Source organism: Solea senegalensis, linkage group LG5, assembly GCF_019176455.1.
Source record: "Solea senegalensis isolate Sse05_10M linkage group LG5, IFAPA_SoseM_1, whole genome shotgun sequence".
NCBI classification, from domain to species: Eukaryota; Metazoa; Chordata; class Actinopteri; order Pleuronectiformes; family Soleidae; genus Solea; species Solea senegalensis.
Window position 1 is genome coordinate 6,263,957 of NC_058025.1, and position 23,350 is coordinate 6,287,306.

The 23,350-nt window shown below is 42.3% G+C and overlaps 1 protein-coding gene across 1 annotated transcript in view; it reads right to left on the reverse strand.

The window, feature by feature from the left end:
* The window catches only part of LOC122770138 (GDNF family receptor alpha-2-like), an 81,932-nt gene that overhangs the window by 26,915 nt on the left and 31,667 nt on the right, over window positions 1-23,350 (reverse strand). Inside the window, exon 4 of the mRNA XM_044027141.1 lies at window positions 14,883-15,261. Coding sequence (XP_043883076.1) covers window positions 14,883-15,261 — 379 coding nt within the window. The remainder of the gene's footprint in view (window positions 1-14,882; window positions 15,262-23,350) is intronic.

Consider the following 23,350-nt stretch of genomic DNA (forward strand, 5'->3'; position numbering starts at 1 on the left):
GTGAAAGAGGAATAAGCTACATAGAAAAGGTTTTGGAAAGAAATCCACTAGACAGGAACAGTGGACTGACAGAGGGTGAGAGTGCAGAAGTGGATCCAAGTGCAGAAGGAGATTGTGCAGAGGAGGGTGAGTGCTAGGACAGAAGATGCTCTTGGAAGTGATGGGAGTTCAAGGGCTTCTTGAAAGATAGACAGGGACGGCCCTGTTGTGTTAGCGCTCGGTAGGTCATTCCTCCAGCGTGGAACAACACACGAAAAGAGTCTGGATTGTCTTGTGCAGGGTGTTGGCACCGCCAGACGACAATCCTTTGATGAACGGAGCAGTTGAGGGGTAACATTAGCATTTATGAGAGCATTTTAGTAGGTGGGAGCAGACCGTTGTAGGCTAGCATCAGCGATTTGAATTTGATGCAGAATACAACATTGATGCACCAGAGAGAAGGACACTGCTACGTTAAAAGTTTTGAGGTCGACAAGTAGAGACGAAACCGAGATAAATTAAGCTCCATTACTTTTTACTATTTTTATTACTACTAATGATACCGTTTTCCTCATCCATCCTTCATCTACGGCTTGTCCTTTTCTGAGGGTCACATGAAAACGCTGGAACCAATCCTGTATGGTGTTGGGACAAGATGATCATCAGATGATACATACTGGACAAGATGATAGTGATGAGCATCAACTGTTATTTACTGGTCTCTACATCTCCTCTACCTTCTTCTTTTCAACCACCTCTCCTTCTCTAACTCCTTCCCTTCCCCCCTAACCGGTCGAGGCAGATGTCCGTACACACTGAGTCTGGTTCTGTCAGCGATTTATTCCTGTTAAAGGGGAGTTTTTTTTCGCTCTCTCCACTGTTGCCAAGTTCTCATTGTGTTCCTCTTGGGTTTCTCTATAGTAATTGTAAGGTCTTGACCTTACCATGTTAAGTGCCTTGAGATAATGTAATGTAATGAAACAGCGCTATGCCAATCCTGAGTGATTCAATCATGTGCAGATTGAGCTAAATACACGTCTGAATGCTGCCAGTCCAACCCGAATCCCACACTCCACATTCGGAGGTGGTCTGAGGACACATGTGAGGACATCACCATTTACAGTTTCATGGTATTTCACACTAATCTGCAACCATGCGCACAAAATGAACTCTGATTGCTGTATGATTTCATTTTGTAATGGTTCAAATCTTATTTCATGTTACAGCAGAGGGAGTACAGAGCTTTCTTTCACTGAGCCTCTTTCATGTCTCTCTCGCTCTCTTTCGGTCACACGCACACACACACACACACACACACCAGCAATCACACTGACAGCTGACACATTTGTATTGTCAGATTTGTTGAAAATGTTCTTTTTAACAGGCATGGCGTCAGCATGTATTTGAATTCTGGGTGGAGGAAGCCAGATTTGATCTCCAGCAATCAAAGGAGTCACATCCAGGACACATTTTAATGATGTGATGTGATGTGAACAGTTTTACGTACGATCCACATGCAATTGAATCTCTCAGGATGGATGTTAATATCAGATTTGTGCATGTTTCAGTCAGCTTGTGTCCAACCACCTTCTATACCTGCAAAAACTTTGAATGTAGTTCTTTTTTTCTAACTTAACTTTGTCACAATAGCTGTTAAACGTTGTTTTCAGTGTTCATGAGCTCAAGCTCAGCAAGCTGAACTGCTAAAGCTAAACTGTACCTTTATATGTAACAGGCAATGTGCGAATCTCATTAAAATCTCACATTAAGCGCACAAGCTGAAGATGTCACTTACAGCAGGGTCTCCTGTTCACCACTGTTTCACCTTGGTGTCAAAGTCAGACGTTTTCACTTTGACAGCAAGCTGCGGTGCCTTTTGCCACTTTACTCAGTTCAGGAAATGCAATTTACAAAAAAAGAAAATGTGTCTTAACCTGATGATGGCTTCCTTCAGACAAGTCTATATAAAAGTGGATGTGATAATAACCACCTCATGTTAAAACACCACAAATGTAACACCTTATAAACAGAAGGGTTCTTTTTTTTTCAAAACTTAAAAACAGGATGCTCATCATGCATATACTGTGTTTTCACACTGACAGACATGTGACTCAATCCTTCCGAGGCTCTTCCTTTGACATTCGGAGGACATAGATTATCTTAATCCATTGTACTCTCTGGCCTCAAGAAATTCATAATTAAACACGTAGGATGTTATTGTCACAGAAATGTTCATATTGCTTTGTCTTTAAATACGCATTGCAGTAGTTAAAGTATGTGGTGATGAGATGCACTGAGCCTCTGTTTACATGCTTATCTGTCCTCCAGGAGACTCAGTGATGGTGCTGCTTGGAACATATTATTCTATATTCTATAAGAGGCATATGCTTTGTGTCAGAAACTGACTGTTGTGAGTTTGAAACCAACATGCTTACTGTTATGTTGCATTTAAACTCTGTGAATATGGCTAAGAGGCAATATAGGAAGATGAGGTAACAATCTGCACATATATGAGTGTGTGTGTGTGTGTGTGCAGCCAGTGTAGTGTGATTAGCTTGGGCCTCCAGCAGAAAATCCCACTCGGACTCACTTCATTACTCCAACCCCATCTCCATTCACCCTCCTATCAAACCAGCAGGAGAACCTCCTGACAGGACATGCTGCGAACACTATAAATGCCCCGCATCAGAAAATGGCACATTCCGTATTCCTGCTGCTTTATCACGTCTGCAGCGGCAGATAAAGACGCACACATGAAGAACACATGCCGCATGCTCAGACGTCAATACATAAATGTCTGATGTTACCAAAGCACGACAAGACGCGTACACGCGGCGACGAGCCTCTCTCATCCGTCCTCATCCTGTTCACAATGAAAGAGGGTAGCTGTGCTCACAATCACGCTAAGGGAGATCAAAAGAGAGGAGGGAGAACAAATCTATCGCATTCATACATGTACAAACAACCTTTAGAAGCGTGTTTTCTATTTCTTTGTGGGGGAGGGTCTCTTATTTTCTTTCACGGGCACAAAAATATCTGATTTCTGAAGGGAGGGCAAAGGCCACAACGAAAGAGCGTTTCTTTTTAGAGGCCTTTTTTTTATCTTCAGACAATGATGGTTTAAAAACAGTAATTTAAAGTTTAGAGAGGTGTCCTGAGTGTTCAGACAATGGTGTTCCAAAACCAGGATGCAGCACATTTCATGGCTTCCAAGAGCTTTCCATTATACCTCGGCGAAACGCCACTCGCTGCTGAAAATTACAGGCTGTCTAGCTCAACAGAGTTTTATGGTCATTTCAGCCACTCAGCCCCCAGGGAAGTGGCACGGGAGCCCCCACTGAGGTAGACTTCTTTCATCCAACCTGACACTTTAAACACAGTGATTTGGCTGAGCACTGAGTGCCTGTCCATCCAGCTTGGCAGTAATAGAAAACTAATGGCTTTTTATATGGATTCTTATTCCTATCACTTGATGCCCATGACAAACAATGCGACTCAAATCAGATGAGTGCCAGTCATGGAAACCATTTTCTCATGTAGAGGGAGAGGCGGTGGGGGCGGGGTGGTTATCAGACTCCAAACTCCTAAGAGCTTCCTTTCTACATTAAAACCACAGTCTATTGAGAGTCCTATCTGGTTTAGAGACTTCCCCTCTCCGCTCCGTCGACAAATATGAGTTCTACGGTTGATCATTTCAGTTAAATACGAAATTACAGCTCTTCACTCTTATCTCTTCCCCCATAGTCTTCAGTCGAGGGAGGCTTTGAAAAACCGTATCTATTGCTCATCTACACAGAGCATAACAATAAGCATCACACAAGGCTGCCGACATAATGGCAGTTACATGAAGCAAATGAGAAAAACAAAAGATGTTTTCCTCTCTTTTGCCTGACATCGCCTTTCCCCCCCCTCCTCGCCCTTTCTTTTTGTGCCTGTTGAGTTCCTCCGACCTTATCTCTCCTCTCCTCTCCTCTTGTCTCCTCATAGGGAAAATATGCAACAGCCTTGAGTGTCCTTCTGTTGATCCATGTGAAATGGCAAAGTAAACAAATGTTGGTAGGCAGAGCTGGTGTATGACTACTATTACTCTGTTTCCAGTTTGTGCAGATGTACTTGATAACCTTTTTACGATAAAAGACAAATGATAAGGTGTACGACGGAGTATTAGGGCCACGCATGAAGGAAAAAGTATGTATCGATGTGTCAACTTTATTCTGGGACCTTCGCTGCGGGGATACCTGCGTCTCAGACGCCGCGCACGCCTGTGATCCAGGTCCTCAGGATCAAGCGACTTAATCAATCACCTTATTGTATCTTGGGATACAACGTAATCTCTCTGTCATGCACTTCCTCCAAGGTTGAATGATTTTTTTCCGGCACAACCTTTTCAACGTTTTTTCACTTTCCTTGTTGCTAAAACTCCTTCTGAAGTACAAATTCAACATTGTGAGTGTAGTGGCATGGAAAAAAAAAACTACTGTTATTCAGTAGACTATAACAACCTTAATTTCAGCCGCTGACCCCGAAGACGGTCTTTGCGTTGACCCGGTTAGGGATGAGCAACCATTTTACCCACAGCTATTTTCCCCTCATTGCTGGACATTACTGGAGTCCTGCCTTTTTTGGCAGCACTGTACTCATTAGAATTCCTGGTCAATACTCTGAAAGGGCAATGCAGGCAGATGGCGTCCAGTCAAAACACAAGGCAGTTTAGCCTTGCTGTCATGTGACGCCACCTTTCGCCTGCTTACTCAGCAGAGAATTGAGACAAAAAAAAAAAAAACAAGTCTGGTGACTCAACCTCACCTTTGCTTTATTACGTTGAAAAGGCAACAGGACCAGGTCAAATCCTGGTGTGACCGGACTTGAGGATGGAACTTTGTGCAACCACAATATAATTAGCATATTCACGATGTCATTGTATCGTATTTCTGCCAAGCGAAGCTCTTTCATCTGTTTGTGCACTGACTTTGTTCCCAGGGTAAAATCCATACAATGTCTAATTCAACTGAAATGGACATTTGTTCTCACACGTTCAGCTCCTTTGGACAAGGTTGTAAAGTGTGAGCGAAAGTAGCTTTTGCCTCTCACTATTCTTACTCTACTATTCTGTCCCTCAGACAGACAAAGTTGTGTGTGCCTGTGACTATTCCCAACAGAAAATAGCTCAGGTTTTTATCTAAAAAAAAAAAGTTGTCAGATTTGTTGCTTTATTGAAAATGAGTTGCTCATTGGGTTTGACAGGTCAATAAATCTAAAAGCTCTGCCGATGATGTGATAGAAACTATTTGCACCTTTAAAGCTGCAGTGAGTAACTTTTGGGTGTTTTTTGTTGTTGTTATTCTGCCTCCGTTTGATGTCCATGACCTTCATCTGAAAACATGCACTGAGAGCTATACTATCAGACCAGCAGCAGATATCTGGGTTTTCTGAGCAGTAGAACTTTTGGTGGACATTTCCTTGTGTTTTCACTTCAAAACTCAAACCTTAATTCTAGTCCATAATAAACAGCAGAGAAACACATCAGAGTGTGCGAAGTAATTATTGCATGAGAGCAGCTCGACCTCACATCAATTTGAATGCTCACTTGGCCCACCAGAAAAATACGACCAGAAAATAGACAACACAAGCATCCGAAAGTCTATGGCATGGCACATAATATTCTTTCAAATTTGAGTTTTGGGGAAAGTGACAGTGCAAGCCCCCTACTGAATGTTATGTCACTGGGATGAATGCTGCATCACACAAAAACCAGCACTGTCTGCTTGGTGGAGTAGATTATTCAAGGTTATCTGAATTCCCTAAATAGTCTCTGAGCAAGACAAAACAGCCGTTACCTCAGACAAAATGTCCCTGAAAGAGAAGAGTTGGCAAAAGGTGGCAAAACACTTATTACAAGTAATTATATAGCCATTAGTCACATATCAAACAGTTCTGTATGAAACATTGAAAAGAAGGCACACGCTGCAGCCTTCACTTAGCCTCCTTAAGTACAAAGAGGAGTTCAGAGTGAGAGTGATGAAGAGTGGCCTTTACTGACACATTCAAAACCACATATCGACCATTCTATTGATAATGTGTGCATTAATAATACATACGGTACAATTGAAAGGATGAGGCCCAGTCGGTAATGACTGCAGTTTTCCGCTACACCGTGTTCCCTTGGAGATTACCGTTTGGGAAAGTAAATGGGCATATGCTAATCCATGCATTGGAATTGAACGCACAACTCCCTATATTTTTCTTTCCCCGCCACATCCCTCTCACGACTCCTCTTCCTCGCCTCTCACCCCCGTTTGTTGCTCTCATGCGTAGCCGCGGCAAGCTGAGCACGTCTCTAAAAAGCTACGGCCTGATTAAAGTCGCACACTTGCAGAAAACTGTACTATGTATGAGGGAAAAGGTCACCAGTCCACACATGCTTTGCTTGCAGAATCGGAGCTTCACCCAGTCAGAAAGGACAATTCACACTGATACCGCGTCTCATTGAAGTGGCAGAATCAGCCCATGTCATAGATCCCCTCTCCTCCTTTGTCTCTACTTACTTAAAATATATATATATATATATATATATATACATGAAGCCAAAATTCAATAAAGTTTTTTCATATTTTAATGACAAAATAACTAATAACACTTCACTAACACTTTACGAAGTCACAAGGCAAGATAAGATGCAGCTCCCCAGTGTGGCACATTAAAAAAACAAAAAAAAACCTGTAACTCATTAAAAAATGTGTTTGACGTATTGTTAGTGTTATCAAGATGAGCAATAATATTGTTTATTGTCCCATTACTACTCCCTTCACTGTTCATTCTTGGACAAACACAACAAGCCTGAGGAATAATCCACATTTATCAAGTTCAAGCAGTTTTGGATATCACAGTATACTCTGTGCAGCCCTTCTACAAAGCATTTTAGTGTTTCTCAGCTTTGGTTTAACAGTCTGGTTCATTCTCACTGCTCTCAACTGGGAGAAATTGGGTAAAATTATCTCAATTTTACGCTCCATTAAATAGCAAAAGAAGAAATAAGATAAGGAGGGCAAATGAATCCACGTTATAAGCAAGGGTTAAGCTGATTGTACGGATCTCAAATAGTTGTCTACCTTTGCATTTGCATTTTGTACAAACACATTATGAATTTACTCTCTCACATAATCTATTTCCACGAGGCTTCTTTTCTTATCGGCGTCCAGGTTGCTAATTAAAGTTGCAGCACATCATAGATAAGTGACCGTATGAAGAGAAGAATTAACGTTAGAATTATAGAGTGAGAAAGAATGTGAGAAAAACTTGTGACAGAAGTGCAACAGCAAAGACGTTCTTTTTTTTTCCCTTTTTTTTTAAAGCTTTGTCTATTAAAGCTGCTTCAGGCTAATAAAGGCAAGGCCACTCATTCTCTCTGTTCTGTTCCTCATTAATGAAGGTGCGATTTCTTACCTACGACAGAGCTGGATGTTGAGTAAGGGCCTTTTGTGTTTGTTTATATAAATGTCTTTATTAGTTGGTGAGGATAAATTCTCGAAATGAACAACTTGGTTTATAACGTCAATGGACTTTTTAAGGGGGAGGATTTGGTTTCAGGGTGAGAGGTATAGGGTTTGTTTAAGTGCATCTTTGACACTTTTTTCAGGACCAGTTGTCCTCATGGAGACCAAATCCCAGCCCTAATAAGGCAGAAAGTCCTTTCTGACTCTGATTAAAGACAGGGTTACATGCTTCAATAGCGTAGATCTGTTTTGCTGTTTTGTGCAGCGATGTCTTGTCTTTTATGTTTAGTTTTGGACTTTATTTTTAATGTTTAGGTTAAGGTTTGGTTGCTCTGGGATAGGGGAATAAGGCGTTGGTTAAATACCCTTATGGGAATAAATATGTGTGTACAAATACACACAGATGACCAGTTGTTAGCAATGCAAGGTATTGGATATTTTGCAGATATCCAATATGCCGATATTTCGTGAGTGCTTGGCCTGGAAACTGATATCACACTGGCAGGGGCCAAGGTGTATACCTTGTAAAGATGCCTGTGAGACGGTGCAGCACATCACAGCAGTTCACAGCAAGTTCCTACATGGAACTGTGTACAGGAACATCTGTGCCAAGTATGGATTGGAGGTACCAGGATCAAAAATGGAAGATGCCTGTAAAGGTGGCTGAGAACGACAGTGGCTCAGATCCTATGGGACTTCCACATCCAGACAGACAAACTGGTGGTGGCTAATCAACCGGACATAGTGGTTGTCAATTAAGTAGAAGAAGAGTAGTGATAGATGTGGCACTCAAGTCACAGCAACGTCAAGAGGAAGGAACATGAGGAGCTTGAGAAATAGCAAGGGCTGAGAGAGGAGCTGTAGAGAAGAAGATGTGGGGAGTAAAGGCAACTGTGGTCCCAGTGGTGACAGCAACACCCGGAGCTGTAACTCCCAAACAGATTCCAGGAACAACATCTGAGACCTCTGTCCAGGAAAGGGCGGTCCTAGAAACAGCCAAGATACAGCACAGAACCCTCATGCTCCTAAGCCTCTGGTAGAGGACCTGAGCTTGGAGGAGACACAAGACCGCCCAAGTGGATGAGTAAAAAATTTATATATACTGTATATAACTAATCTTTGTAAGGACATTTTGACCTTGTGGGGACATTTGTCTGGGCCCAAAAAATTTTAAGTGTTTTTTCAGGGTTAAGACCTGAGGGTATAGGTTAGGGTTAGGCACTTAGTTGGGGTAAGGTTAGGGTAGGGGGCGAGGGAATTATTTATGTCGATCACTACGAGACAAAAACAAGTTTGTGTGTGTATATCTGTTTTTGTTAGCTACATTTCTGGTAAAACACTGAATTTTTCCGGACCAGTAGTCCTCATGGGGGACCAGAGTGTGTATGTCTGTGACAGAGTGTAGTCTGTTTTTTTTTTTTATATAAGCAAATAAAGTGTCCTGGTACAGTACATCCCCTAAACTGGGCCAGGTTGTGTGTAAACTGATTGATTGTCTCTCAGCTCCCCACTTTGAAAACCAGTGGCTAAAGAACTCAATCAAGGAGCATCCAATGAGCCTGGAGACCAGAGGATATAAATCAACGATAGAAATGTTGCATTGATTTCACAGAGAATCGATACGATGCATGTATACAACTCAATGCCCTTTAGGTTTGGCTTCATTGGGCTTGCGCTGTTTGAAGTGACATGGAAATAGGAATAAGAAGTTACTCTCCTTGGGTACATGCATGAACACACACACATGCTCCCTCTACACTACCCCTAAAATCAGCACATCCAAATATAGACTATTGTCATTGCGTGGGCCGTGCAGTCCCAAATGAATAGGTGTTGTATCCATTGGAAGAATGGTGAGAACACAGTGTGAAGTCGAAAGGAGAGAGGTGGACACAGGGATCCGTTTGTGTCTGTTTGTGCAGGATTATGAAAGAAAATAATACAACAAATGCAGCTGAAGTACAACCAGGTGTAAGGAATGGTTGTTCTTTGTCCAACTACAGTCCCTAGATCTCCTGAGCATGTCAACATATGCCTCCGCAGAGACTTAAAAGAGAATGAAATCTTCCAGTGCAATATGCCACCAAAGCCCAAGCCAAAAATCATGTTTTTGAAAACCTTTCAAATATGTATTTTTAATTGATTGAGCTCTGGACTCCACTTGGAACAATCTGAACAGTTTCCAAAGGCGAAATCACAGCCAAGCTGGCATCCGATGTGCTCAAGGTGCAAATAATTGAGGATTTTTACAGTGCATGGCAAGAAACTGCTGGTATTCGAAGGGTGAAAATAAATACATTGTTGGGTATACATTTTTAAATCCGTTGGCCGTTTATTTATTTTTGTGGAGCCCCTGACCTACTCTTGATCAGAGTGTGTTGCAGGGAGCTAAGCTCATGTTTGAGATGGCCAAGAGAGTCTGTGTGACCCAAACACTGACCTCCAATCCGCTGCAGTAGCTTTGCAGCCTGCATTGATTCTGTGACCAGGCCTCTCTCTCTCTCCTCCCTCTCACGATGTCTCATTATCTCTCCTCAGTGCTTGTTGATTTCACAGAAGACACATCCATTACACATGTTAATCCCGTCTGAATGAACAGTCCATATGCAGTTGGCTCTATTAGGACGGATGTTAATATCAGGTCTGAATGGAACCTAATCCAGGCATCTCCAGAGTATAAAGGCCACTTGTTGATTTTTCATCTCAGAGAGTGGAAAATTGAAGAGTAGTTTCCCATTCTCGGTTTGTTGTACTTAACCTTGTGTTCAAAAGGCTTAGGAAGAAATTTTTTTTTTCATTTGTGTTTATCACCAGTTTTGCTCAAAATAAACCCCTAATTTGTGGACTTTATCTCCATTAGCGTGACAAATGAGTTCAAATTCAATTTGCTGCGTAACATACTGAAGGTGCAAAGCACATTAGGAACAGAATGTGCTGCTTATGGCAATATTTCATCAATTATCAGATAGAACAAATAAACAATAACCTGCGTTCCTGCTGTCTCCTTGGTATTGTGCAGCACGAAGGACATAAAGACAAGGATAGCTCACATGGTCGCAGCGACCGTGTTGACTACAGATGCCTCAAGGGCAGACAAATTTTTACCAGAACACTCTCAGTCCAGCACACATCTCAATTTAATTAAGTTGTAGTGTCATTCGCTTGCATGGTGGCCCTTACTCACTGTGGGAGGATGCAGCAATCAGGAAACACTCAAACAGTGGATTATTAGAGTCGCATTGAAGCTCACAGGGGCAGTGTTTGTAAATGTGCGTGGCTGCTTAATGGTTTTCGGTGTGTTGTGTGCAGGCCAGCGTGTGTCCATTCTGTATAAGGGCATGCGCTCATCGAGCTGTTGCCCTCAGTGGGGCATTACAAAGCCACAGATAATAAGCTTTAACGTTCTATTTCATCAGGAGGAGCACAGCAGACACCTGAGGGCCTAAAGGTCAAAGAAAGCAACTCAGCCTGAAAACAGATTACACAGTGCAGGCAAGCAGGTAATTATCAAGGCAACCATAAATCGGAGGAGAGGCAATAGTTTCCCTACTTTAGCAGCACAGTGGTTGGATTTAGTGTTGGTGGGAAGGAATTGGCTTTTTTTTTTTTACCACAATGCTCAGCTTCAGAGGCTGCTCACCTCCGTGCAAACAGGATAAATGTGACATACCAAAGAAGTACGAGTCACCGCTCGGCATTGTTAGTGAGTCTGATTTGAATTGTTTTGTCCTGCGTACAGAGACAAATGATATTGGTTTGTTATTCAAAATAGAGCACAAGCAAAGGAGTGTTTTTCACACTCGTGTGTGACTATGATTTATATAGTGCAACACATTATATATATTATTCATTGTGGTGCACAAGATACGAGTTGATTGATCATCAGGAACCATCTGGCTGTTCAACCGTTCATCTCTCCACTGTAGGGCTGGGCAGTATATTGGGATTTTTGTCTAATAACGGTGTATTTTCACAATATTTTTTACATTAATCAGCATAAATGTGTACATTCATTTGTAGCCACCACCACAATGCTGACATTTATTGATTTCTTATTTTGTCTGGCTAACAACAGCATGAGTAGAGTTTTGATTCATCCATCTCCCTCTCACTCAGGTTCAACCATAACTTTAATCTAACCACAATTCAAATATTAGCCAGCTCCTCAGAAACGAGGTTCTGCCTCATTAGGACCAGGTTTTGGTCTCGATGAGGACGAATGGTCCTGACAAAGTCAGTATTTATATCTAGAAAATACCAATATAAATACACACATACACAAACTTGTTTTTATGTTTATATCTTAGTGAGGACACATCATAGACCAGATCTTAACCCGAAAAGCCCTTTAAAGTTGAAAATGGTCAAAATGTCCTCACATAGATATCAAGTACCCCACACACACACATATGCTTGTCCAGCTGCAAGAGGGGGAAACATGAATCAAACTTAAGAAATAAAGAGAGAGAGAGAGTTTCTTGTTTGTGCCACAAGACGCTATTTGACCTTTGGCTGATAGAGTGTTTTTAAAGTGTGTATGTCAGACATTTTACTTTCAGTGTTTTATGTCTTTGTGGTTGTCTATAATATGAGCGGAGCTGTGTGATCATTCACTCCCTCAGTGGGCAGAAGAGTTAGATGAGGCCCAAGAAGACAGTGATTTATTTCAACCTGATCATAGACATAATGCATTCCTGCAAGCACCAGTGTTAACCCACAAAAAGCCCTTTAAAGTTTTGAGAACCAGTCAAAATGTCCTCACAAAGTCAAAATATCCTCTGAAATATAGGTTTGAATCTAAATTTATCCACATGACCCATTACACATGTTTATATATATATATATATGTACACACACACACACACACACACAGTTTCACTCAGCTATCGTTTTAGCCCTGACTTCCATTCATTTGGACAGCCTAAACAAAGCTTTATCCTTGACTTTATTCATAACCAGTTAATGACTAACCCTAACCTAAACCAGTTCCTTAGACGCGAGGTTCTGCCTCATTAGGACCAGGTTTTGGTCTCCATGAGGACTAGTGGTCCTGACAAGGTCAATGTTTATGCCAAAGAAGGTGCTAAAGAGACAACAAATCCTAGTAATCACACATATTCTTGTACAACAGTCTTAACATGCTTGTAACTCTAACCTTATGCATCACAGTTAAAGGTGACATAGAATCCTTGTATCACACATCTATGTTAGTTATGGAGGTCTACTTACATATATTAACTTGTTTTCATGATTAAAAACCTCCGAATCGCTGCAAAGGAGCCGATCAAAATATCTCCTCACTGACGCTCTCGTCGGCCGTGCTGTTTCAGACCAAAACCACACCCCTAGAATGTGGACTGTGTTGTGATTGGCCAGTCAACGAGAGCTTTCCCACTGTCCTGTGATTGGCCAGGTACCTGGAAGTGACGTAATAGATAGGCCAGCTCTCAGATACACAGCTCCCCCTCTGGCACGGTGGATGCTCTGCATCTCAGCAGCTACAACAACAGTAGTTCTTCTTCTTCTGCGGTTGAATGTAGACAACCGGATGTGCCCGGACTAGTGCCCGCACCGGGAGGCGCTACGGTGGTGAGAGGAGTGGTGAGGATTTTTGATGACGACATCAAATTAAGGAAGTGCCGATCCGCTTCGCAGAGCCCAGGAAAACAATACAACACTATTTTCTCAGCAGTGGCTGAACTGTTTGTTCTGAAACTTTAGGGTTTCATAAACAAGGTAATGACGCAGATACACACACACAAACGCAGCGTTAATTGGAGCTTCCGGTCTATGTGGGCTTTAAAGGAATAATTCACCGATTTGCATTTAGCTTTGTGTTACTAGAATAGATGTAGAATTTTTGGAAAAATTAGCTTCCAAACCTGTTTCCCCTGAATCGAGAAATATCTTCATTCTTTTTTTTTTTTTTTACGTGCCCACCAGTGACACTTGGTACAAGCCTTGATCCGAGGCTTGAAACTGCAACGCTAATTCCGCAATTTTTAGACCCACTCGTAGGGGGACGGGACCTCATTCCCAGAATGTAAACAGTGTCCGCCATCTTTGCTAATAGTTACGCTAACAGGAACAAGTGTCACTGGTGGGCACGTAACAAAGAAAGGAATGACGATATTTCTCAACTCAGGGGAAACTGAGGTTGAGAAGCACAATATTTCAAAAATACTACCCCTATTCTAGTAATACAAAGCTAAATGCAAATAGGTTAAGTATTCATTCAAATACTTGCACCTAACTCAAACGTAAACACAGTTCTAACCCTAAAACCCACAGCCTGTTTCACACTAACAACAGACCTGTACCATCAGACTCTTTGAAACATGGACCAGCCGACAATTGAAGATGAAATTATGACAAAGTTTATCATGTGTAAGTGAAAGTCTGCGTAACAGCACCTGAAAACAGAGGAAACTTCAGCCAAAAATATACCTGATCTTTGCAGTGTTTCTCTACCTGATTCTTTCACCCCGCCTCTGTTTCATGGTGTCTATCCACAGAAAGAAAAAACGTAGAAAAATAGAAAAAAAAAAATACACTTAAAGATCCATCTTAGATTGTCACTAAATTGCACCCGCTGCCTAATCATCTGTTACACTGGGAAATGAAAAAGTAGCCCAAAAACACATAGCCTTATGATAAGTCTCACATCATGAGTCTTATTTTTAGCTTCCAAGGGTCTAACACTTGGTCGAACACCATTAGGCTCATAAATGAGGTTTTAAATGCTCGGAATTATTCAAATGTGTCACATTTGTATGCTATTAGACTAATGAATGTGGGGGATATTGTCTCAAAGTGGTCAGACGTGGACCCTGTCCAGGGCCAGACATGATTCTGAGAGTAAAAAGGTCTTGACAGCTCAACGGGCTGACAGTGCAGCCGCTGTGTTTCACCTGCTCTCAGCAGCGCTAACACAAGGAAACATGTCACGGCTGGGTAGGTGTGAATTGAATGTGGCCGCTTGAATCCAATAGAGGCCCCATGCAGCCAAAGTGATCCACTAATGTTTTGTTCGGCTTAATTGAGCGTTGTCTCTTCAACTTAGCCTCACATCTTCATCCTGCGTCTAATAGCCACAGCTTCCCTGAAACTCTAATTACTTTGCTGGCAAAGTTACAGCAGAGAAATAAAAACTTTATGACACCACAGGAGCAGGGAAATTGCCATCAAACACGAGAACTCTCTTCCAACTCAGGGATTCAATTTCCTTCTCTCATTTATCATGAAGGGAAGAAGATGAAGAATCTTCAGAGGTGTTTGGCAGAAGTTCAGGTACACAGCACAAAAGCCTGCCAATCCAAGCAACAAAACTCACATGAATAGACATAAGATGAATGTCTTCCATGCCACCGCTCAAACTACACGCATACTCAAACTCTCCGTTTACTTCACCTGCAGAGCAAGTCCTGGCGGCAGACCCTCCGTAGCTCCAGACAGTTTGGTTTCTCCTTTTCTTTGTAGGAGCAATCGGGCACGATCGTCTGCCTGCGACGCTCAGCGCAGCCCTCGGTCTGGCAGGGGCAGAAGAGCAGGCGGTGGCTGAACTCGGTGGGCACGCGGTCCAGGAACATTCTCAGCACTTTGTGGCAGCGCTTCTTGCTGCAGGTTTCGCCCTTGTTGGGATCCTCCTTGCTGCAGGTGGCGATGTAGGAGGAGCGCTGCTTCTTGCAGCTGTTGTTGAGGTTGCAGGCTTTGGCCGCATCGAGACAGGGGTTGCAGTTCTTCTCGGCATCTGGGCAGTGGAATCCTTTTGGTGCAGCTGTGAGCATTCCTGAAAGAGTTGACAAAGAAAGACAACTCAGTGACTCGTACTTCGTTTCTACTGGTCAAAAAACAGGTTTTAGACTGGAGGGCATGTCTTTGATTGGCATTCCCTCCCAGGCGTGAAATCTTCTTAAATGCAAACAGGCATTTTTTTAGCTTTTGGACCAAATGGGTGAACATGCTAGTTTCTTCTTCATATTTCTGGCATCTTCTGGTCATTATTATAGCTGTTAGCCATGAATGTTTTTTTTTACCAAACTTTACTCCTTACAGCTTGGAACAGTGCTCAATATTTTCTTATTTTATCTTTTTGTTTCCATTTATTAGCACCATATAAATGTTTACTCACCACTGAAGCAACACAATGTAGGACTTTGACCTTCAAATAATGTCTCCAAGATTATTTTTATAGTATGTCAACTTACACCAGTAACAACCGATTTTTGGTTCGGCACCAAATTCTACTTATCCCAGATATTGATGGTATCTTTGGCATGGCAACAAATACATACGGACAACAATATCTAACAGATAATACCATTTCCTAATCCCGAGAGGAAGTCCTAGATTGTTATACTTAAAGACTGAATGAGGAAGTGAAGAAACAAAGATACAAAATAGGAATAAGTGTATGATTTATTTGTGTTGTTAAGATTTTCTTTTTACACACGGTTGGAAAAACAAAAATACAACGCAACCACTGGCATTGCCTTTTTTAGCAGGTTAACTCTTTCAATGTCACAATCTCTTGAAAACAAGAAGTCGCATGAACACCATCTGTGGACATATCCATTTCCGTGAAAGCACTGTTACTATTCAAGCAAAACCAGGTGGGCAAAAATCTCCTCTCTGACTCAACATCACCAATCTTTCCCACAATTTACCGCGGGCTCAGCTGCAGTATGATCAACAAATAAAACAATAATCCCTGCATCTCCAGCCGTCAGGGAGTTCATTGCAAATGTTAGACTTGAGCACTGAAGGACACTCTTCAATATCTTCTATACTTCTCCTGCCAACAGTACATCACGGGAGAGATGACTGCAGCTCCAGGTAACATTATGACGTGATTGTCGGAATATTTGACTTTAATCCTAATTATATTAATTCCAACATTTCTTGCTATCTGAGTTTGTAATGAGGTGAATGCATTTACATGTTTCTTTAAAAAATGTAAAGCTAACCAAGGTCCTTATGAAAATAGTGACGAGAAAGCACATTGATGCAAATGCTGGTCAGCAGGAAAACGGCACTAAAATCTGGATCATCTGCTGAAAACATGTGAAGCTCAAGGACTTGGCAAAGCTCCACACTGCACTTCAAGTACAAGATTAACTCCCCATACTTTTTTACTGCGTAATTTCAAAATGAAACATTGCAATTACCCCTTAGGCTGTACGTCAAATTTGTGCAAAACTAATGGTGTGTTTGGGTGTTCTGATATACGGCATAGTGGCAGGGGGAAAAAAAAGAGAAAGAAATCACACTTTTCCTTGAGATATACCAATAATAAAGCAGAAACATGTTCACTTGAGGTGCCCCTCTCTTGTATTCAGGCTATATTAGTGAAGTTAACCTCCCCAACCTGTAGATAATGATATTTCAGAGGTCGCAGCCACATGGTGACACACAGGGAGATTCATCTCTTATTCAACAGAACCAATCTCACACTATGTCTATCAGACAGCCTGAAACAAGAAGAGAACCATTTATTTCAAGGGAAAAGGGTCTGCTAGAGACGCTGCACTGTTTCCAAATGGTACATTGCCCCTTATCAATCTTTAAAATGTGGATGCAGAGAGCACACCACGTGTTGGGGTGGGGATAAAAGCCTCTAAATGAATGTTTTTGTGTTTTCAGATGCGTCAGATAAAACAAAAGTCACTGCCGCTGAAGAAGAGCTGAAGTAGAATATCGCGAGTTCATCGCTGAGGAGAGAGTTGACTTGCTCTACACAAGGCTTTTGTTTACACGTATCAAGGTTAAACGTGGCAGTCGCTCTGGCAAACAAACACGGTGTTCTGAGTTCAACAGATGTAGGTACATGCACAGACCTCCAGGGAGAAACTTTCCCCACTTTGTTTTTAAATGTTTGGAGCAATACTTGACTTTTATTCCAGAAAAACACACACACACATAATTGTTTTATCAAACTAAATGTGTCTATCCTTGCATTCTCTGAGGGTCGAGTATAAACATTCCATTGCAAATGTCTGCGAGCGCTGCATGCTCAGTCTCGTGAAACGGCGAAACCACTGACAGAAAAATGCTTGGATAATTTCTTGTTTTTATATGCACCAGTAGCAAACATCAAACCTCAAAGGTGGCATTTGAGTCAATTAGACAAACCCGTCAAGTAGGAGCGGCTCAGTTTAGCTGTAATTACAGTGAGGAATCAGAAGGCGAACTGATTTCGGGGTCTCGGCATGAGGACACAAAAGTGGAGCCAAAGTTTTAATAAAGTGGGCCAAGCTTGGCTGAAGCTGACCAGTCGCGGGGTAGTACAGTCCAGCTGGAGGAGAGGTTAACAGGGCGGTTGTCCAGTGGTTCAGGCTACATAACATTGATGGATTGCAGCTCCTTAATCTCCCCTGGCCATCTGCAGACTCTAATGTGGGCCACTGGGGGGTCCAGGATGAAAAGAAAATAGGAGAAGGATGAGCTACTAAGATTTATCTGACCAAGAAGGACTGAAGTGTTTTTTCGTTTTTTTCCCCCCTCCTTCTTTTTTTGAGGCGGCAGCGACGGATGGGTTTTTACTACTTGTGATTGGAGAGCTGAGATTGAATTTGGAGATGTCCTGGGGCGAGAACAGAAGACACAAAGCCCACTTGATGGCTCTGACGTCGTGCTTACACACAAACTGAATGATAAGCAAGAGCATGAGCGAGGAGGCAAAGAAGTGGAGATGAGTGGGGAAATGTGTATGATTGTGTTACCGAGTTATAATTGATTTTCCAAGTGCATTACAATGAGGGGTTCTCGGCACATATCTCCTACTATAATGTGAAGAGGATGGGGTTGATAAGCTAATGATATGAGACGTATAAAGCTTTCAGAGGGCGAGGAGACAAGTTGATTCCTCGAGCTGATTGTGACAGATAAAGATGCAATAAAAGGACAACGACTACGTCTTTGGACGGACGTGCTGGAGATTCACTTAATCCAGCAAATATGTGCAGCTCCTGCTCAGAATACTAACCCAGACCATCAAAAGTACAATCAACATCTCTTAGCATCTTCAACCCACCTTGCTGCTTAAGCAAACAATGCATATTGACTGACTGAATGAACACAGAGATGGATGAGAATCCACAGAACAATCATTGTCAATAAATGCAGGCAGATGTGTTTTTCTCTCTTTGGTACCTTTTGGCAGCAAAATAAACCGACACGAATACGCGCAGATGTGTTTTACATGTGCGTGCAGCACAGTGTGACAATTAATCTGGGTAACGTAACACATAAATAAACACCGGCGCATCAAACTGTCCCATGTTGTTTACTCACAACTGCCTTGTGGGCAGAGAGAAAGTGCTCTCGTAACATTTGGTTGATGTTCCCAACAGTTAAGGCACCGCCACTGCGTTCGGTGATCCTGCCGCTTGACTGTAAATAGGCCTTAAATAGGCCTCGCTACTCGGTGAGCATCATAAATTAGACCCCACTGATAGCAGCGTAGTGAAAATAACCATCCATTCTTCACACGTATGAGGCACGCACAGGGAGAGAGGCGGAAGGGAATCGAGGGAAACAAATGAGAACGAAGCGGAGGGGTAAAATACCAGATAGGAGACAGATGGAGGGAGCTACCTATAAGACCTGTGTTCTGGTGAGGAAAAAAAAAACGCATTGCAAAAATAGAAAGGAATATTTAAAAGACAAAGAGAAAGGTGGGGGATGTGGTTACAACATTCATGTATGCTGTAGCTGGATTTTGATGGTTTTCTCCTTAAGAGTAAAGGATCCTACTACCCCCGTAATTGCTCTTCGTCAGCCTAATTTGAATTCTGCATTTCATATATCATCCCATACTCAAGGGACTCGAGCACTGCAGAGTGGAGTTCAGCTCAGGTTAGCAGGAGGTTCTTGGCTCCGGGTATGTTCTCAGTAATTAGGAAAGGTGCCAAAGTTTGGATTTAATGCGGCCCTCGGTGAACGTGCAAGAGCTTGTTAGAGAAGTCTTTAGTCCGGACCCTGAGGAGCATGTCAAGCATTTCCGTGTCAAAGGACTCATCAGTCATTAGCTCAGTACTCTGTGTCGCAGCACGGTTTCCAGAGGGGAAGTAGAAGAGTGCGTGTGCGGGAGCTTCGACATCATCTCCCTACGCCTTCCTGAGCAGGAGATGTGTGGACGTCATCAGAGAGGGAAAGACCCGTAGAGTTCATAAAGTCCTCTGTTCTCAAGAATAAAGTGGATTTTACCTCCACTGTAATAATAATAATAATGATCACGCTGACGATGAAATGATGAGAGAAAGTTAAATATTTGTGTGTGAGAATTCAGGTGGGAAGCAGGGTCCAAATGAGTTTTGAATTTTCGTGAACAAACAAAATACTTGTGTTGTTTGTGAGCATCTGCCTCCATGTTGAACTTTCTCCAGTGTAATTCTAAGCAGCGTCTACAATAGCTGCGGTACACAAGCTGTTTAGCTCTTCTAGTTGTCTCTGTGCAGCATATTGAAACTCACTAGCCACTTTAAAATGTACACAGGACACCCTAATGGTGTCACCTGGTGTGGTCTTCTGCTGCTGTAGCTTCAAGGTTCCACGTGCTGTGAGTAACACTCCTGCATACCTTTTTTTAGTTATTGCTGTGAGTTACTGCTGCTTTTCTATCCTTTTAAACCATTCTTCTCAAGCACTGCCGCACACTGGATATTTTCGTTTACCTTACTTTCATCTATAAGCTCCTGAATCGACCAAGGGCCTGTCTGTCTAGAGTTTGCACATCCAAAGACATGTAGAATGGGGATTAGGTGAATTGGACACTCTAAATTGGCCATAGGTGTGACTGTGAGAGTGAACTGTGGTTCCTCTGTATGTTGGCCATGCAATGGACTGGCGACCTGTCCAGGGTGTGCCCTGCCTGTGCCCATGTGTCAGCTGGGATTGACTCTACCTCACGCCCTGAGCCTCATGTGGTGGATAAAGTGGTAGAACATGGATGGATTGGATGTATCTACATGGTTTGGGCAATACAGACCAACCTTGCATGTCTGCAGAGGTCGGTCTGCATGGGTTAGCTTGGGTTGCGTGATATAAATGTTGCCATTTGTCTATTTCCGAGGGTGTCTGTGAAGACCCTACGTAGATGAACACAAGCACACCTCCAGTTTGAGTCCACTTGGACCATACATGCTCACTGGACATGCTCCCTGTAGCACCACACTTCCTGGTCCAATTGGTGGTGTGCTCCTTTTTTGGTTAAAAGAGACAACAAAGAAGATAATGACCAAGGAATCCTGCTTGAAACGAGGTAGTCAGTTGGTCCCCACACGCGTACAACTCAGCACTCAAAGAATACAAGTGCAAAATCATGTTTTAAGAAACACGGCCCTGAATTAGCATGCGGAAATGCACAGTGTTTAAAGTGCGGTCCAGGTCTAAACCCTAGAGACAGTTATGTCTAAAATCCCATCAGATCAGCAGTTTCTGAAACATCTGGCACCAGCATCCAAAATCACCTTTCCTCCTTATTCTGATGCACAGGTCAAGCAGAACAATGTTGTATCAATAATCTGCTTTTTACCAGCTTGTGCGTACATGAATAAATAAATAAACATACCAACAAAAAACGAGAACAATCTCCTGTGAATTATTCACCGTTGTTTAATTCAAACTTGTTAGAAAAGTGCTGACTACAAATAGGGAGGCTGTTAAGTGAGCTGTAAACAACAGCTCGCGTTGCTGACCCACACAAAGACAATCTTAGTCTGGGCCACGGCTAAACTGATGAGAAACTCCACACAGAATAATGAAGCATATAAACAAAGTCATATAATTACACACAGGTATACAACCACACACATACAAAACTCCAATCTGGTCCAAACAAACACGAGTATACGGATACAGTCAGACTCCAGGCCAAAAACAAAGACTATGGTGTTTGAGTAAATAATGGTAATTATTATGAAGACAACAGGAAAATGTCAAACTGTTCAACAGCATGCTGAGCACGGCTGTTGCACTGGTCCTTTTTTTCCCCCAGCAGAGGATGGAGCTTTCTGGATTTAATTGGATGTTGGGCACAATGAGCTGAGAGGTGAGAGGCTTAGCGCAGAGAGTTAGAAGGTCTAACTAAGGAATTTTAAACCTAATTCCAGGAGGGACCCCAGGACACAGGATTCTGTGCTGCCCTCTGCTCTGTAATAAGTTAATTAGCTCAGCTGTGGGTCAAGAGCACAGAATACATTTCACACGGCGCATATTAACAATTACAATCAATGATATCTTTGCATGCTGTACAAAATATGGCAGTGGTCTGACTTTGATGAGGGTTTTGTCGCGGAGCGGGGGAAGGATTCACCCCCACATTCTTCAGACGTGGTGTCTTATTGATTTCAGTGGAGGGTTATTGACTCGCACAGCCTCTCTGTCCTGAAAGTGGGATAATAATGGTTGTGCATTGGAACTATAGTTCAACGAACACAAGAGCCCTCTTGCAGGGGTTCTACAACACACACACAAAAAACACTTAACATTTGTCTCACTTTTCTTAAGATGAAAAGGGTTTGCACATTTTTGTCCCCCACACACTCACCCACAACCTATGCTCTGCTGACACAAACCTCCTCACCTCACCTCACCAACCGCCCTGCTAACCCCCACGCCAAATATCAAACCTGGGAGGACAGGGCCTTCATCATTGCTGCCCCCCTCCCTCTGAAATCCCCCCAAAACAACTAAGACATTCTTGCTCACTGTCCCCCCTTAAAACCACCTTATCAAATGTGTATTTAATGCGTAATGTATCTGTATCTTTTACTGCAGTGTTTCCCAAATGTTCTACATGGGGGGGCCCACATTTTAAAACTGGCAAACTATCGCAGCCCAAATTGCAAAATAAAATATGACGAGAGCAAATTTAACCCTTAGAACACGGAGCATTTCAGCTGCTTTTTTTCCATTATTATGTGAAAACGTAAAGTATATACAGAGGCTATAAGAATGTGCAATATCAAGTGTTTTATATGCCTTTTTTCAGCACAAGCTACAGGCAATCGCAGTTCAAAGTTCACTTAAAAACGGTCTATTTTGTGACCTCTGCACAATTATTGCTACTTTATATCGCTACTCAAAACGCGATATAAAATGAATCATAACTTTGACTCAACAACACACACCTAGGATATCCATATAAGGAGTTGTGTGTTATACGACCCATACGTACCTAAGGTGTAGTGGTAGATTGCTGTTATTTATACCACTAGGGACGTCTATTTTAAAACATACATACAGTCTTAATTCCTGCATAATTACGTTTTGTCTGAGGACAGTTGCCCAAAATTGTGCGTCATGTCGCGACTAATTCACAGCCATAGCTTTTCATTTTGGTAAATGGCCAGAAGATGTGTGTCTTTGGGTTGTTTTGGAAATTACAGAGGAATTTGCATTGCTGCCACAAAGGAAAAAAGAACAAATTAGTGTGGTCCCGTCACCACTAATGATAGTTGAAGCTGATAAAAAAAAAACAAAAAAAAAACCCTGTATTGCAGAATAATTTTACCTGGGAGCAAATGGCGATTCAACTCACTTAAAACAAGTAAACAGTCAGTTTAAATGCAGGAGTAAACAGGCTTTTTTGACCAGTGAGAATGAGATATAATAAAGTGGGTGAGCGTATGTTTCAGTGACCCCACAGGCCACTGTTCCAGCCCAAATTATAATTCACAGGCAAATTATTCATTAGTTAACAAGAGAAAACATTTAGCACATTAATACAAAACTGCAGTGTACTCTGCAATGTATGCATCAAACAAACCAGTGCCACACCGAGCAGCACGGGTGATTAATTTTCTAAGGCAACAAAACTTAGTGGAGCACGGAACTGCCTGCGACTGGAAGAAGGTGTGCGACTGTAAACAAGACAA